Source organism: Microcaecilia unicolor, chromosome 6 (assembly GCF_901765095.1).
Source record: "Microcaecilia unicolor chromosome 6, aMicUni1.1, whole genome shotgun sequence".
Lineage (NCBI taxonomy): Eukaryota > Metazoa > Chordata > Amphibia > Gymnophiona > Siphonopidae > Microcaecilia > Microcaecilia unicolor.
In genome coordinates, this window is record NC_044036.1 from 129,809,467 (window position 1) to 129,827,266 (window position 17,800).

The following is a 17,800-nucleotide window of genomic DNA, read 5'->3' on the forward strand; positions in this document are numbered from 1 at the left end:
ATTGGACAAGATTAGGTGGGTCATTGATTAGCTTTTGTTAGATTAGGTGGGACCTTGTCTGTTTCTGTCTTTTGTTAAATCAGGTCACGTTTCCTGACTGACCAATTACAGCCAACTACTGTGGTGTACGCCCCAGAAGGTATTTGACAAGATTAAATTGGCTCTGTAGTCTTGGATAGATGGTCTGTCTTTTGTTATCCAGTCCTTCTGATTGCTGTCAATATGCAGGCTCTGTTCTTTGGAGATGTGGTGATTAACTTCTTAATATCCACCCAGCCATTTCTATTGTTACAAGCTACCAATGGCTCTGAAGAAACAGTGTTTTGGGTCTGTAAAATGTATTGGATATTTTCCTGCCTTGATTATGTCCTGAAGTGTAATTCTCCTATTTGGCCAGCAGGTGGTGTTTCTTTGCAATAAAGCTGTTAGAGGGAAATGAATGTTCTTTTTCTCTAACACAAGCAGGAAGCAAGCAGCAGTATACTTTTAAATCTTGTTGACTGGGCTCTGATTGGCCCAGGAGCTCATTTCCTTTAGAGTGTACTGATTCTGGCACCAGTCTTTGCCAGGGAGAAAAAAGAGCAGGATCTATTTGCTGAGACTTAGTAAACAAACAGTTATATATCCTGATCTTCCCAAGTACTTTTCAGAAAGTAAGCAAATGTTTAGTTAGTGTTATAATTGATCCATATTTCAGTAACCTGTTATTGTTTGCTGATTGCATTTCTTTTGGTGCAATGTTCAATTTAAAAAAAAAATAAGCATTCCTTTTCAGTTGATTGCCTTTGCCTGTCTGGACTGATAAAGAATCCTGGTGGTTTGTGTGTTGGGTCAGTGAGCGTTTTCAGGGAATTGTGGGCCCACAAGGAGTGTGGCTCCAGTAACCTAGAAATCACTGGGAATAATTTGAGAATGGGAGACTCGCCCAGAGGCGGTTGTGACCCAGTCGGTGGAAGGAAGGTGCTAGTGTAGAGCACAAGCGGCAGGTGGACCTGAGCTGGGGATAGACCCTCTAGGGGGCCTTGGGGTAACCCCAGGCAGGTGGCAAGGCGTTTCACTGGGGTCTAGGAAAGCATAAGAGGAAAAATTCAGATTTTGACAGGCTTCTGCATCTAGCTTTGGGAAAGCTGACATCTGACCTCTGGGGACCAGTTTACATCTTACAGATGGGTCCTGCGCCTTTCCTCCATGCAGCTCCCAGACAACCCCAACACAGGGATTCAAGGAGTTTAAAGCTGGTCTGAGGTATTAATGTCTCCTAGATGCAGATGCTCAAAACTAATGCCAGGATTAAAAAGCTGCTAGTGCCTGATTTTCACACGTATTATTTATGTGCAAAATGCTCAAAGGGATCGAGCACCTGTGTTAACATGTGCACTAAACATCACTGCACATGCATTTAAATAGATGTAAATGAGGTCCATCAGTATTCATTCCCAATGCATTGAAGGAAATAATAGCCAATACTGTTGAAAATTTACTGCCGTAGAAGGTTTTCAGGAGAAGATTTCTTGTTGAGTTTTCGTCTTGAGCACTGCTAATAAGAACCAAACAAGTGCATAAGCCCGACCAAAAGTGAAAGCACACATCGGTGCCTGTTTTTCTGTGCTTAAATATGAGCCTTTCAAATATTTAAAGTGCAATTTTTGAAAGACATTTAAAAACGCAGACAGTGCCGATGTGTGCTTGCATTTCCAGGTTTGTTTAGACATGCACATAATAGCCACACTTACTACAAGCCCTTACTTTTGGTTTCTTAGTGCCGATTAATTGCACATATCCTTTACATAATATTATTCTTCAGCATTGCTTAGCTATTTTTCTGCGCTGTTGTACTATGGGCCTCTGCATTGAAGGCTTTAGCACGCAGGTTTGAGCATCAGCCTCCTACTGCAGCGCGACATTCAACAACTCACAGGCCACATCTCTCCATCTGTATCTCAAACCCAAATCCCCAGTCCCAATACAGCATCTCTCCCTCACCTTCCAAATAGAGAGCTGTACCACAGAACTTTCACCCATCCCTGCCCATTCTCACAAGTAATCTCCTCCATCCCCACCTGTAACCATAACCTTCAGAAGTATTTAATTTAATTATGTTACTTAAGTATGTATTCTTCCCCCTTTGTACATGAGTCCCTGCCAGACCCTCTAATGTATTCTGTACATGTAGGGTTCAATCTAATTCTCCCTGAAGCATAATGTTTGTATTAATTTGTTTGAACTACATACTGAATTTGTGCTCACTCTTGACTGCATTTTCCATTACATCAAAATATAGAAGTTTTCATGCAAGGCAGCTCATACATAAAAATAAAAATGTAAAGAGAAAAGTGGAAGAAAATTGAATAATGTAACTGCTTAAGCAGACCCTACCTGTATCAGAAAGAACCACTAGAAAACTATGGGGGGGGGGGGGGGGAATACATCAAGAAGTGTTATGGCCTTAATGCAGACTAAGGGAATTAACCTGTGCTAAAAGCCTGTAAATTGCACGCTAATTCCCTTAACGGGCTTTAAGCACTCGCTCCTGCCACCAGGACAGAACTATAATCTAAGCAGGAAGAATAACTACAACCAACAGAACCTGACACTGTCTTTATAAGTGTATTTTACGATTTCTATTATTATTATTTTATCGGTTCTTTCTTTCTGCACCACTTAATGCTTATTTTCAGTGGTTCGATTCATTTAAATCGCTACTCTCTTGTTATACATAAGTGATGGGCTTCTCCGCGAGTTTATTTTAAAGCATGGACACAGATGTTAAAAAATAAAACGAATAACGTGATACTTTTTTTTTTAATAAAACTAACAATCCATATAATCAGTAATTTTGTCACCATTCATGTATAGAAGGCAGATCTTTTAGCTGGCTTATTGAAAGCAGCTTTATTTCATTCTCTATAGCCTAAGTACCCAACCAGCGCAAATTAAAAATAATAATAAAACGACTCCCGGTGCATTATTTAACACTTATGCCTTTGGTGACAAGCTGGAAACTAAGCGCGTGTGCTGTATGTATGGGTGTGGCAACCTGAACCAACCCACGTGGATCTCGCGACATGTACGCACGCGCCAGTAGATCAGGTGGTCTCTGATGCAGCTGGCACGTGATGCGTCAACGTGCCCTTGCCTTCGTCATCATAAATCGCCTTGATTTAAGTATCGCTGCTTCAACTGCGGCAGAAAGCAAGTGCGGTTGCGCTGAATAGATCACGTGAAAAAGGCTCTTTTGATTACGATCGCAGTAGCACGTCGCGTATTGGTCAGTTGTGGACGGCTGTAACGCAACTTGACTTCCTGTTTCCGGCAAGGAAGGAAGGAAGGCGGGATGTAGAGGGAGAAAAAGTTGTGTGTGACCATAGGGTACCGGAGAAGGAAAGCTGCGGGATTGTCAGTGGGCGACTTCTGGTATCAGTTGGATCGGAGGGTGAGTGGAAGATAGAGAGAGATGGCAGATCATGCGGAGGGGAGGCTAATCCCCGAGTGCGTGCGAGTACTTCCGAATGCGCGTGTCTTGGTAGCTTTGGGATGTCCTCAATGTGGGCACTAGGTGTCGCTGTTAAGCAAAGATCGGTACTGCTCCTGCCCCCTTTCGTCACAGCTGGGAGGCTGCGGGGCCTATGCAGAAAACAGCCGTGGGCCACAGCGCACAGTTGAGCAGTCTATGCGCAGGTTATGGATCGCAGTATGCAGAAAGGGGTTTAGGTCCTGGTGCAACATGGAACAGCGCCAGGGTTTACCACCTCAACCTGAAATAACTGCCTCATGATCGAAGCTAATAGTATGCAATTGATACAAGTGCTGTTAGCTTCCATCATTCATGAGGGAGCAGGTGTATGTGTTGAACAGTTGTGTGTTAAGTATAGCTCTCCTGCACATGTGCTGAATGCTTGGGGGGGGGGGGAAGAGGGAGGACAGCTGACCAATAAGACTCCAGTGCTGGTTGTTTTTTAGTCTCCAGCACCCCCAAGGGTAGGCAGAGTGAATGGTGTAAGAAAAAGTTGGGCCCCATTCCCCACCATGCCCAAATCCTTTATGTTGGCGCCTAAGAGTAGCCTAGTGGTTAGTGCAGTGGGCTTTGATCCTGGGGAACTGGGTTCAATTCCTACTGCAGCTCCTTGTGACTCTGGGCAAGTCACTTAAGCCTCCATTGCCCCTGGTACAAAATAAGTACCTGAATATATGTAAACCGCTTTGAATATAGTTGCAAAAACCTCAGAAATGCGGTATATCAAGTCCCATTTCCCTTTCCCCTTCCCTTGCAGAAGGTGCAGTACTTGTGGGGAGTGCAAGAATTGGCCTGCTCAGTCAGTTTTACACGGAGCCAGATACAAGCATGGAAGCCCGTCGCATTGAAAGCATTTCTTTATTTTAATAGCACTTTCTTTTTCCACATGCATTCCGCGCTGTTGTCTGGAAACACTGAAATCTTCCACTTTTATAGGTTGTGCTTTGTTTTAATAAACTCCTCCTGGTTACAGAGCAGTCTTAAGCATTAGTATTTTCTGATATATATCCTCTCAATTTCTTAGCTAGAAGCCACCAAATCAGCAAAGAATGGATATCTAGGAGAGCCTTAGTAAATGCTCTACAATCTGCAGCTTAGCACTTTCTGGAGCACCAAATCTGTTCTTATCTTCCGGGGAACCTGCCCGCCTACCCACCCCTCTTAATTTCTCAAGGCAGGCTGCACTCTCTGAACTTCTCCAAGTCTTTCCAGGACCCTGTCCACAGTTTCCACCTTTGATTTACAAATCTCCTGCAGAATCATCATAAGATTTATCCCCTACTCTTCTTCACCTGGTGCATGGCCATCTACCATCGTGTTATCTTTTCCTGGCCCTGTGTAAGAAGCTTTTTCACATTTTCCGTATGCATTAGAGTTATCGACTGTCTGGGTCTCCCCTAAAGTGATTTTTGACATGGCTCCAGGGGAGATCTGGGAAATTATAGACCGGTGAGTCTGACGTCAGTGCCAGGGAAAATGGTAGAGGCTATTATAAAAAACAAAATTACAGAGCACATCCGAGGACATGGATTACTGTGACCAAGTCAGCACGGCTTTTGTGTGGGGAAATCTTGCTTGACCAATTTACTTCAATTCTTTGAAGGAGTAAACAAACGTGGACAAAGGGGAACCGGTTGATATTGTGTATCTGGATTTTCAAAAGGCGTTTGACAAGGTACCTCATGAAAGGCTACAGAGGAAATTGGAGGGTCATGAGATAGGAGGAAATGTCCTATTGTGGATTAAAAACTGGTTGAAGGATAGGAAACAGAGAGTGGGGTTAAATGGGCAGTATTCACAATGGAGAAGGGTAGTTAGTGGGGTTCCTCAGGGGTCTGTGCTAGGACCGCTGCTTTTTAATATATTTATAAATGATTTAGAGATGGGAGTAACTAGCGAGGTAATTAAATTTGCTGATGACACAAAGTTATTCAAAGTTGTTAAATCGCGACAGGATTGTGAAAAATTACAAGAGGACCTTACGAGACTGGGAGACTGGGCGGCTAAATGGCAGATGACGTTTAATGTGAGCAAGTGCAAGGTGATGCATGTGGGAAAAAAGAACCCGAATTATAGCTACGTCATGCAAGGTTCCACGTTAGGAGTTACGGACCAAGAAAGGGATCTGGGTGTCGTCGATAATACGCTGAAACCTTCTGCTCAGTGTGCTGCTGCGACTAGGCAAGCAAATAGAATGTTGGATATTATTAGGAAAGGTATGGAAAACAGGTGTGAGGATGTTATAATGCCGTTGTATCGCTCCATGGTGCGACTGCACCTTGAGTATTGTGTTCAATTCTGGTCGCTGCATCTCAAGAAAGATATAGTAGAATTGGAAAAGGTGCAGCGAAGGGCGAGTAAAATGATAGCGGGGATGGGACGACTTCCCTATGAAGAAAGACTAAGGAGGCTAGGGCTATTCAGCTTGGAGAAGAGACGGCTGAGGGGAGACATGATAGAGGTATATAAAATGAGTGGAGTGGAACAGGTGGATGTGAAGCGTCTGTTCACGCTTTCGAAAAGTACTAGAACTAGGGGGCATGCGATGAAACTACAGTGTAGTAAATTTAAAACAAATCGGAGAAAATTTTTCTTCACCCAACGTATAATTAAACTCTGGAATTTGTTGCCGGAGAAAGTGGTGAAGGCGGTTAGCTTAGCAGAGTTTAAAATGGGGTTGGATGGTTTCCTAAAGGACAAGTCCATAAACCGCTACTAATTGGACTTGGGAAAAATCCACAATTCCAGGAATAACATGTATAGAATGTACGTTTGGGAAGCTTGCCAGGTGCCCTTGGCCTGGATTGGCCGCTGTCATGGACAGGATGCTGGGCTCGATGGACCCTTGGTCTTTTCCCAGTGTGGCATTACTTATATGTACTTATGCTTTTACAATTCAGCCCTGCTGGAGCACTCACAGCTCTCATATGGCCCAGAACCAGAGCCCCCCCCCCCCCCCCCCCCCCACCTCCTAATATCTATTGTTCTCTCTCTGCACCCCTCCTTGGGAACTCGTTTATCAGATAGGTTACTCTTAAGTTACTCTTATCTAGACCTCCACTGCCAACTCCAGAATCTCTGTTCCTTCCATCTTGCTGTGCTGTACGCCTGAGTTGGTGGGTCAAGCTCTGCCTCTGGACTTATTCAAATCCAGGCTAAAAGCCCACCTTTTGTAGGCTACTTTTAACCCCTTATTTGCCTGCTCAATACCTATGTTTTAATCATTCCCATGATAAATGAAACTCTCTAATCCCCCTGTTTGTCTGTCTTGAATAGTTTGTAAGCTCTATAGAGCAGGGACTGTCTTTTAACGTGTCTGTGTACAGTGATTAGTAGTAATAGTACATGTACTGTATGTGGCAATAGGGTAGCTGGGAATGCCTGCTGTGTCCCAAGTGGACTGCCCAAGTGGAGAGTGAAATCCTGACTACTGCAGCAGAAAAATGTAGGCCAAAGGGACTTGTCCCCATTGCAGCTGGACTAAGAGTGGTAGTACCCCCCCCCCCCCCCCCTTTAGACCTCGGCCAAAGGGAACTGGACTGCTGGAGGGAAAATATGGGAAAGGGGAGGAAGAAGTAGGTGGAGCCGAAAAAGAAACTGAACAGCAGTGGACTCTACAGCTTGGAGAAAAGATGGCTATGGGGAGATATGATGGAGGTGTATAAAATAATGAGTGAAGTGGAACAGGTAGATGTGAATCACTTGTTTACTCTTTTCAAAAATACTAGGGCTATGGGGCATGCGATGAAGCTGCAAAGTATTACATTTAAAACAAATTGGAGGAAATTTTTCTTCACTCAGCGTGTAATTAAACTCTGGAATTTGTTGCCAGAGAATGTAGTAAAAGCAGTTAGCTTAACAGGGTTTTAAAAAGGTTTGGATGGCTTCCTAAAGGAAAAGTCCATAGACTGTTATTAAAATGGACTTGGGGGAACTTCACTGCTTGTTTCTAGGATAAGCATCATAAAATGTATTGTACTTTTGGGGGATCTTGACAGGGTGCTGGACTTGATGGACCTTTGGTCTGTCCCAGTTTGGCAATAACATGTATATATGTACTCATGTAGTTATGGGTTGAAAGGAGAGGGGATTATGGGAGGGTGGATCAGAGAAAGGGGACAGCAAAGAATGAAGTTAGGAAAAAATGTAGCCTAGACTTCTGTGGCAATTTAAAAGGCGTATTTTATAGGGGGGGGGGTGGGGAGCCAGTTTGATTAATACATTTAACAATATTTTACAACCTCATGATTAGAAGAGGGCATGAGGCACTGGGCCAGTTGTGACTGCAGCCATTTCATCTGGACCCCTCCCTGCTCTAATAATACCCATGAAAAGAACTTCTAGTTTTCATAAAACACACTTTTATAAATTTGCCATTTTGGTCGGTCTCTAGCTATGTCAAATATTTCTGTACTGCTTATGTACAAAGTTAAGTGGTTTACAATAAATCCTAGAAATAACTCAAAATTTAAAAAGTATGACATATAATAACCAGTTAATTCAAATTAGAAAAAAATATATAGATTAACCAATCACAAAGTTTTATTTAAAAGATCATGCATACAAATTTGTCTGTGATGCACATTTTTCCATTTTTGCACTGTGCCAACTAGGATCATTTTAAAATTGTCATATCTAATTTTGTATTTTAGATCTGGCAGGGAGGAGTGACCTGACCAGGGTCAGGAGAACTGCTTGTGGCTGTTGACCATTCAGGTAAGGAGAAGACGCCTAGCTGGAATAAGTTAGGAAGAGAGAGGCAATGGGTTTTGGAGGGCAATTTGCATGAGTCTGTGACAAACAGTGGTTTACTGACTGTGTGCAGTGCTGCACTGTGTGTATGTAAGACTATGTACTCTGGTGGGGGGTGGCATAGGGCAGCATTTCCCAAACTGTGCACTGCAGCAAACTCAGTGGGGTGCCGCAGAGCAAGATGGGATAAGGGCACGAGCACGTTGCAGTGATTCCTGGCCGCCACTGCTGCTGAGAGAGGTTCATGCAACTGCACCCTTAACAGTGCCACTCCTGCTTCAACTGGTCTGAGGCAGCGATTCCCACATGCTGCCTGCTGCTATCCCAGGGTCAGGACATAAGAACATAAGCACCACCATACTGGGAAAAGACCAAGGGTCCATCAAGCCCAGCATCCTGTCTCCGACAGTGGGCAATCCAGGCCTCAAGAACCCGGCAAAAACCGAAAAACAAAACAAAAATTTTAATTAATAATGTTCAATGGACTTTTCCTTCAGGAATCTGTCCAAACCCCCTTTAAACTCAGCAAGGCCAACTGCTGTCAGTACATTCTCCGGCAACAAGTTCCAGAGTCTAACTACACGCTGAGTAAAGAAAAACTTTCTCCTATTTGTTTTAAATCTACCACATTCTAGCTTCATCTTATGTCCCCTGGTTCTATTATTGTTAGAAAGTGTAAACAAACACTTCGCATCTCTCTGCTCCATTCCACTCATTATATTGTAGACTTCTATTGTATCACCCCTCAGCCACCTGTTCTGCAAGCTGAAGAGCCCTAACCGTCTTAGCCTTTCCTCATAGGGAAGTCCTCCCATCCCTTTTAACATTTTCGTTGCCCTTCTCTGCACCTTCTCCAATTCTTTTATATCTGCAAAAGGGAGGCTTCTGGATTAGTGACAGGCACTGTGTGGGATTTGCTGTTGCTGGCCTGTTGAAGCAGAGGGAGAATTGTGGGGAGGGAAGGAGAAATGCTGTAGGAGGAATGAGGGGCATGGGTTAGAGGGAGAGGAAGGCAGAGATACAGCAAAGGGGTGAAATCTTGTATATGGGGGTCGAGGAGAGATGCTGCATGGAGAGGGAGAAATGTTGGACATAGGGGTGGCGGGAAGGGAGAGAAGGAGAAATATTGGACTTGACGTTGGGGGGGGGGGGGGGTGCTGTGAAAAATTGCTCAGACACTAATTGTGCTGTGAACTGAAAAAGTTTGGGAAAAACTGGCATAAGGTGAGGGCTTGGGAAAAACTACCACAAATGGAAGTGTGCAGTTAGCATGATATGTGCATACAGTTTTCTGGACACATGATTGAGAAAATGGTTTTGTCCAAAAGGTCACGTTGGACTCCAGCACACAGTATATTAAAATCAGTGGTAATGAGGCTTATTAGCTATTCCGTCCAGATGTAGAAAAAGTTAGGTAAGCACAATACAGGAACTTGTCTGAGGAGGTGTAGCTTGTTTTTCTACAATAGCATCTGTGAGGATGTAATGACAGTGTTTCCTTTATGCTGCAAGCATAACAGGAGTTGCAACTTTTTCATGGCCTCCATGAAGAGTATGGGAACAAAAAGACAGAATGGAGGAAGTGATAATTCTTTGCACAGGTTTCAGCAGAAATCTGCGCGTGTGCTGAAATGTTCTGTGCATGTATATCGGCATTTCAAAAATTTATTTTAAGAAGATAAACCTCGCCACACTGGGACAGACCGAAGGTCCATCAAGCTCAGTATCCTGTTTCCAACAGTGGCCAATCCAGGGCAAGATCCCAATACAATACATTTTATGCTGCTTATCCCAGAAATAATCAGTGGATTTTCCTGAGTCCATCTTAATAATGGCTTATGGCCTTTTCTTGTAGGAAATTATCCAAACGTTTTTTTAAACCTTGTTTGTGATGCTGATATGTTTTATTCATGGAATAACATCCCATCACATACCTAGATATGTGCAGATACTGGGTTTTTTTTTTTTTTAAGAATATATGCGCACAATTCTAGCTGCCCTTAGTACTACTACTACTATTTAGCATTTTTATAGCACTACAGAGCGTACGCAGCGCTGCACAAACATAGAAGAAAGTCCCTGCTCAAACCTCATGCATATGCATCCAGTGTGTTCTTTCTGATTAGCATAGAGGTTCTACACACATCAAATTTGCATATAATGAGCTTACTACATCTGCAAGCAAAAATTTGGCGGCATTTGCATTAGAATCTGTGTGCAATTCTAATGCAAGTTTCCATATCATCAAGCTGATCAATCCATAGACTGGTGGGTTGTGTCCATCTACCAGCAGGTGGAGATAGAGAGCAAACTTTTGCCTCCCTATATGTGGTCATGTGCTGCCGGAAACTCCTCAGTATGTTCTCTATCTCAGCAGGTGGTGGTCACACACAGCAGCAGCTCTGGCTAGGCCTCCAAGCCTAATCCTTAGGTTTTGTTGAGGCCTGGGGTTGAGGGCTCTTTTGAGCAAGTGCAAACCTGGTGGTGCCAGGTCCCTCCTTTTCTCCCCCCTCCCGCTGGCTCCGTTTAAAAAAAAAAAAAAAAAAAAAAAATTTTAAACGTCTTTAAAGGCGTTTAATTCGACGTTTCTTTAAACGTTCATTGCAGCTACTCACTGGGACACCAGTTCGTTACAGCTCGGAGCGGCAAGCAGGTAATTTTACCTTTTTATAGCGGGCAGGGGGTTCCCCGATTCTTCTCCTCGTGGCATATGGCGTCGGAGGGCGAGGGCGCAAAGGGTCGCTCCCCGGATCGCTGGAGCGCTTCTAGAGGGGATGCGGGGGTTTTACAACCTGATTCGCCCTTGATGGGTGACAGTTTAGTGACCGATGAATGTCCCGGTCGTTCCTCCGGCGTGGCGGTTTTTTCCCGCCATAAACGCCCATCCCCCGCTCCTCGCCTCCGCCATCTTGGCCGGCCACGCGGCTCGGACGGCTTCTTCGTGGGCCGCCCTTGAGGTTGGAGACATTAATGCCATGAACGCCCTTAATTTGGGCGACGGCACAAAGCGGCTAAAGCGCCGTTCTTCCCGCGCGGCTCCTTCGCGGAGTTTCGCGCCGGACGCCATTTTGGATGCGCAGCATGTCTCTCCCCCGCTATTGCGAGCGCCGGTTGAGAGTGCGTTTAGGGCTGTTGCCCAGGCTGCGGAAGTGCACTGTCTGGGGGGTTTCTCCCCCGAGTTTGTTTTGCTGCTGCATCAGGCTTTCCTCATGCAAAACGCTGCCCCTGCTCCCTCTTCTGATAAAGAGGTTGAGGTTCCCAGAGGTAAACGCCCTCGGGTTGATTTCCAGGCCTTGGAGGACTTTGTCTCCTCCGATGTAGATGAGGGCAGCGTGTCTGAGGTCTCCCAACGGTCCTTTGCGGATTCCTTGGAGGAGATAGATCCCCGCTCGGATGGAGCGGATGACCCCTCTGCAGCGCGGCTTTTTAGCCCAGAGGATTTGCCCAACCTGTTGTTACAGGCCATGGACACTTTGTAGATTTCCTCTCCGGAGGACGTCTCTCCCTCAGCCCCTGTTGGCTCTGCCATTATGCTGGGGACGTAGCGCCCGCCTAGATCCTTCCACGTGCATGATGCCATGCACACCTTAATTGCGGCTCAATGGGATGTCCCGGAAACGAGCCTTAAAGTGGCTAGGGCTATGTCCCGCCTCTATCCTTTGGCTGTGAGTGAACGTGAGGCCTATCTGTGGCCTACCGTGGATTCTTTAATCACTGCGGTGACTAAGAAAACGGCGTTGCCGGTGGAAGGTGGCACGGCCCTAAAGGACGCCCAAGACAGAAGATTGGAGGCGGCCTTAAGGTCGTCCTTTGAGGCAGCTGCGTTAAGTTTGCAGGCCTCAGTTTGCGGCTCCTATGTGGCCAGGGCGTGCCTGCCTATGGTGCAGCGGGCTTCCCCCTCGGATCTTTCCTTGAGGGCTGATTGGCCGGCCCTGGAATCGGGCTTAGCCTATTTGGCAGACTTGCTGTATGATGTCTTGAGAGCCTCGGCTAAGGGCATGGCTCAGACAGTCTCTGCGCGGCGGTGGCTTTGGCTGAAACATTGGTCTGCTGACCACGCCTCTAAATCCCGCCTGGCTAGATTGCCTTTTAAAGGCAAGCTGCTCTTGGGGTCGAGCTGGACAAAATCGTGACCGATCTCGGCACGTCTAAGGGCAAGAAATTACCAGAGGTCAGGGCTCGGGCTAGTACTCGTCCCGGTACCTCCAGAGGACGGTTGCTGGAAGCCCGTCGGTACCGCCCGGGCAAGTCGGGTTCCTCTGCCCCCTCTTCCTTCAAGAGGATTTTCTCCCCCAAGCAGCATTCCTTTCGCAGAGACCGCCGTCCCGGAGGTGCTCCCTCCGGTCCTCCCCCAGGGTCTCGTACCCAATGACGGGGCCTTGGTCCACGCCCCAGTGCAGATTGGAGGACGGCTGTCCTCGTTTCTGGGCGAGTGGACCACTATAACTTCAGACGCGTGGGTGCTGGAAGTCATCAGAGACGGCTACAAGCTAGAGTTCTGCCAACCCTTAAGAGACGGGTTTGTACTCTCTCCCTGCAAGTCTCCGGTCAAGCTGTGGCAGTGCAGCAGACCTTGGACAACCTGATCCGCCTGGGTGCGGTCGTTCCGGTGCCAAAAAATCAGATTGGCAAGGGACGTTACTCCATTTACTTTGTGGTTCCAAAGAAAGGAGGTTCTGTCCGGCCTATCCTCGACCTCAAAGGGGTCAATCGGGCCTGGAAAGTGAGGCACTTTCGCATGGAGACTCTCCGCTCTGTTATAGCGGCAGTGAAGGCAGGAGAGTTCTTGGCTTCCTTGGACATCAAGGAAGCGTACCTGCATATTCCCATCTGGCCTCCTCTCCAACGCTTTCTGCGTTTTACAGTCCTGAGACGACACTTCCAGTTCAGAGCCCTCCCTTTCGGGTTGGCTACTGCTCCGCGGACCTTTTCCAAAGTAATGGGGGTCATAGCGGCCTTCCTGCTAAAGGAAGGAGTACAAGTCCATCCTTATCTGGACGACTGGTTGATCCGAGCCCCCTCTTATGCAGAGTGCGGCAAAGCTATGGACCGGGTAGTTGCTCTGGTGAGCTCCCTGGGATGGATCATCAACTGGAAGAAGAGCCAGCTGCGCCCGACTCAGTCCCTGGAGTATCTGGGAGTTCGATTCGACACCCAAGTGGGCAGAGTGTTCCTGCCAGACAATCGGATTGTCAAGCTTCAGGCTCAGGTGGACTAGTTCCTAGTAGCCTCTCCTATTCGGGCTTGGGACTACGTGCAGCTGTTGGGCTCTATGACGGCCACGATGGAAGTAGTGCCCTGGGCCAGGGCTCATATGAGACCACTACAGCTATCTCTGCTGCTGCGCTGGACTCCGATGTCGGAGGATTATGCTGTGCGCCTTTCCGTGGACCCAGCAGTGCGCAAGGCGCTGAGCTGGTGGACGCAGACAGACAAGTTGTCTGCAGGATTGCCTCTGGTGACCCCGGAGTGGATTGTCGTCACGACAGACGCCTCTTTGATGGGCTGGGGAGCCCACTGCTTGGGAAGGACAGCGCAGGGGCTCTAGTCTCCTGCAGAGGCAAGTGGTCTATCAACCTCCTGGAACTCAGAGCCATTCGGTTGGTGTTATTGGAGTTCATCCCGGTACTGGTGTTGTAGCCTGTACGGGTCCTGTCGGACAATGCCACGGCTGTGGCCTATATCAACCGCCAGGGAGGTACCAAGAGCGCCCCTCTAGCCAAGGAGGCTATGAGTCTTTGCCAGTGGGCGGAAGCGAACCTGGAGCAGCTTTCAGCGGCCCACATTGCCGGAGTCATGAATGTCAAGGCGGACTTTCTCAGTCGCCATACCTTGGAGCCCGGAGAGTGGCAACTATCTGCTCAGGCGTTCTTGGACATCACGAAGCGCTGGGGCCAGCCGAGCCTAGATCTGATGGCGTCATCGGCCAATTGCCAAGTGCCGCGCTTTTTCAGCAGAGGACGGGACCCTCGATCCCTGGGAGTAGATGCTCTTCTCCAACAGTGGCCGACACAAGAGCTCCTCTATGTGTTCCCGCCCTGGCCCATGTTGGGCAGGGTGCTAGACCGGGTGGCAAAGCATCCCGGCAGGGTAATCCTGGTGGGTCCGGATTGGCCCAGACGTCCCTGGTATGCGGACTTGATCAGGCTCTCAGTCGACGATCCTCTGCGGCTGTCAGTGGAGCAGGGCCTGTTACATCAGGGTCCCGTGGTGATGGAGGATCCCTCTCCCTTTGGTCTTACGGCCTGGCTATTGAGCGGCAGCGTCTGAGGAAGAAGGGCTTCTCAGACAAGGTCATCGCCACTATGCTGAGAGCGAGGAAGCGCTCTACTTCTACTGCTTACGCCAGGGTTTGGCGTATCTTTGCAGCATGGTGTGAAGCAGGCTCACTTTCTCCCTTCACTGCTCCAATTTCTTCAGTGTTGGCGTTCCTGCAAGAAGGTCTGGAGAAAGGCCTGTCGCTCAGTTCCCTTAAAGTCCAGGTAGCGGCTCTGGCTTGCTTCAGGGGCCGCCTGAAGGGTGCTTCCCTGGCTTCGCAGCCAGATGTGGTGCGCTTTCTCAAGGGAGTTAATCACCTGCGCCCTCCTCTGCACTCAGTGGTGCCTGCATGGAATCTCAACCTGGTGATAAGAGCATTGCAGAAGCCGCCTTTTGAACCCTTGTCGAGGGCATCTCTGAAAGACCTGACGTTGAAAGCAGTCTTTTTGGTGGCTATCACTTCAGCCAGAAGAGTTTCCGAGCTCCAGGCGCTCTCATGTCGAGAGCCTTTTCTGCAGTTCACTGAGGCAGGAGTGACTATTCGCACAGTGCCTTCCTTCCTGCCCAAGATTGTTTCTCGCTTCCATGTGAATCAGCAGCTCTGTCTCCCTTCCTTTCGTAGGGAGGACTACCCAGAGGAGTACTCCGCTCTTGAATATCTGGATGTGAGACGAGTCATCATCAGATACTTGGAAGTGACCAATGATTTCCGGAAATCGGATCATCTGTTTGTCCTGTTTGCAGGTCCTCGTAAGGGTCTGCAGGCTGCTAAGCCTACAGTGGCAAGATGGGTCAAGGAAGCCATTGCAGCGGCTTATGTGGCCGCGGGGAAGGTGCCGCCTATCCAGCTGAAGGCTCACTCCACGAGAGCTCAGGCGGCCTCGATGGCAGAGGCCGGATCCGTCTCCTTGGAAGAGATATGCAAGGCGGCAACGGAGCTTCGGCTCATACATTCTCCAAGCATTACCGTTTGACTGTGGCTGCACGGGCGGAGGCCTGGTTTGGAGCTTCAGTGTTGAGGTCAGGGATTTCTATGTCCCGCCCTGGGTGAGTACTGCTTCGGTACATCCCACCAGTCTATGGATTGATCAGCTTGATGATATGGAAGGTAAAATTATGTATAATCATACCTGATAATTTTCTTTCCATTAATCATAGCTGATCAATCCATAGCCCCTCCCAGATATCTGTACTGTTTATATTCTGGTTGAATTTTAGGTTCAAGTTTAGCCTTCAGTTACTTCAGGAGGACTTCGTGTTCAAGTTCTTCTTTCACTTGGATTCTTCAAGAGTTGAGACGAGTTTGTGTTACAGTGAGCTGCTGCATTCCTCTCCCCTCCGTTTTACGGGGCTGGATTGAGACATAAATTCTGCCGGCACTCCCTCCCGCTTCGTGCGGCTGTAGGGCAGCTTTGTACCCCTCCCGCTTCGGCGGTGTTAGGGTCAGTCAGCTCCTCCCGCGGTTGCGGTTGCAGGATAAGCCAGATCCCCCCGCATCGGCGGGTGTGGTGTCCCTCCCCCGCTCCGCGGGGATGAGCTGGACGGATTCCCCTCCCCCACTTGTGTGGGGATGAGCTGGGTTAATTCCCCTCCCCCGTTTCAGCGGTGGTGAGCTGGGCAGAGTGTCCCTTCGTGGGTGTAATTCTCTAAGTGCTGAGTCCTGCGGATGGAGCTTTGATATCGACATACTGAGGAGTTTCCGGCAGCACATGACCACATATAGGGAGGCAAAAGTTTGCTCTCTATCTCCACCTGCTGGTAGATGGACACAACCCACCAGTCTATGGATTGATCAGCTATGATTAATGGAAAGAAAATTATCAGGTATGATTATACATAATTTTACCTTTCTGCGCTAGCCCCCATGTTTGCTGACTAGAGGTCACTTTACATCTGATCCCTTTGTTCCTAAATTAGTTTAGGTTTATCTTGGTTCCTCTTAACGTAGAACTCCTGCTGTGGCTTTTGGACACATCTTTAAACTTGCAAAACATGCAAGTGGGAGGTTTAGGAACAATTTAGGCCAAACTACTTTTCCTCCATTATTTAGGGAATTTGCTGTTATGTTAAAGGTGGGACCCACGTGTTAATGTAAGTTATTTATGTGAAAACTGCAGAACATGTCAAATGACTTGAACCTGCCACCTCTGGATCTCTGCTCTGGTTCTCAGCTGGTTGCTCGAACCATTAGACTATTTCTCCACATAATGCTTAGACCAGCCAACTGAGAAACAGAGCAGAGATCCAGAAGTCCCCACCGTGGTTGACTGTAAAGTTTATGTGGAGAAGTAGCCTAATGACTTGAATATACAAGATTAAAAAAACGTTTTTGTCATCATGAAAAGTTAGCCAGTGTCCACCAGAGACGGAGGGGCAGGAACTCGGATGACTCTTGGTGTTCCATTTTCAGGATCCTGTGAGTAAAGCAGGAAAAGATCTAAGCATCTAAAATTTGATGCTGCTGCTGAGGTTAGGCAGAGAAACCACTACCAAACTGCATAAGAAAAGGGGCAAATGTTGGGCATGGGGAGGGGGGGATGTTGAAAGGAAGGAATAAGGGGGGGAAAATGTCAAATATTTAAAAAAAAGAAAAGAAAGTTAGATAAACGCTGACAGTTTATTCCTGTCTCCTAAGGGCTTTTACTGCTGTCTAAAAGTTCTAAAAATATTTGCACCCTGCTTGATACAAGGCCTGTTCCATCACTCGTATTGAAGCTTTTTGTTAGGCTGTGTAATGAGTGTAGCTTTCTAAGACACTTACCTTTGTACTCCCAGTCACCCAGTCACTGACATTGATTTCATACGTGAAACATGGGCTCGGCCAGACAGAAACAGGCTTCATCCATTCAGCACAGAGAGATTCTTGTTTTAGAGCCACAGTAATATTCATGGGTGGGTTTATTCTCTCTGGAAAATGGGGTGGTGAAGAGAGAGACTGTGAAACTGAGCTCAGAAAATATAATTACTGGACATAGGATGCCTGAGTTTGAGGGGTAATTGGAGAGGCAGAACCTCTATCCTCCTACAGCAGGATGGCTCAGGCCATTCGAACATAAGATTTGTCCTACTGGGTCAGACCAAGGGTCCATCTACCCCAGTATCCTGTTTCCAACAGTAGCCAGCCCAGGTCGCAAGTACCTGTTAGAGCCCAGAAAGTAGCACAATACCACGGTACTTAACCCAGGCATAAGCTGCTTTCCCTGGGGTTAAGTAACATGAAATTCTGCTACTTTTTCTCCTTGTGCTGTACCTGTTCTGTATTGGGAAGAAAGTGTG

At 47.4% G+C, this 17,800-nt stretch overlaps 2 protein-coding genes across 5 annotated transcripts in view; one reads left to right on the forward strand and one right to left on the reverse strand.

Moving 5' to 3' along the window:
- The window catches only part of IL5RA (interleukin 5 receptor subunit alpha), a 53,596-nt gene that overhangs the window by 13,738 nt on the left and 22,058 nt on the right, over positions 1-17,800 (reverse strand). Inside the window, exon 7 of the mRNA XM_030205824.1 lies at positions 17,286-17,431. Within this exon, the coding sequence (XP_030061684.1) occupies positions 17,286-17,431 (146 nt within the window). The remainder of the gene's footprint in view (positions 1-17,285; positions 17,432-17,800) is intronic.
- TRNT1 (tRNA nucleotidyl transferase 1) overlaps positions 3,206-17,800 on the forward strand; it is a 67,974-nt gene continuing 53,379 nt past the window's right edge. For 3 of the 4 annotated variants that reach the window (XR_003942441.1, XR_003942442.1, XM_030205821.1), the window contains exons 1-2: positions 3,206-3,433; positions 8,167-8,230. The gene's annotated coding sequence lies outside the window, so the exon portion shown is untranslated. Of the gene's footprint in view, positions 3,434-3,611; positions 3,679-8,166; positions 8,231-17,800 lie in introns of those variants that run through there. The other variant, XM_030205822.1, reaches the window with a different exon arrangement.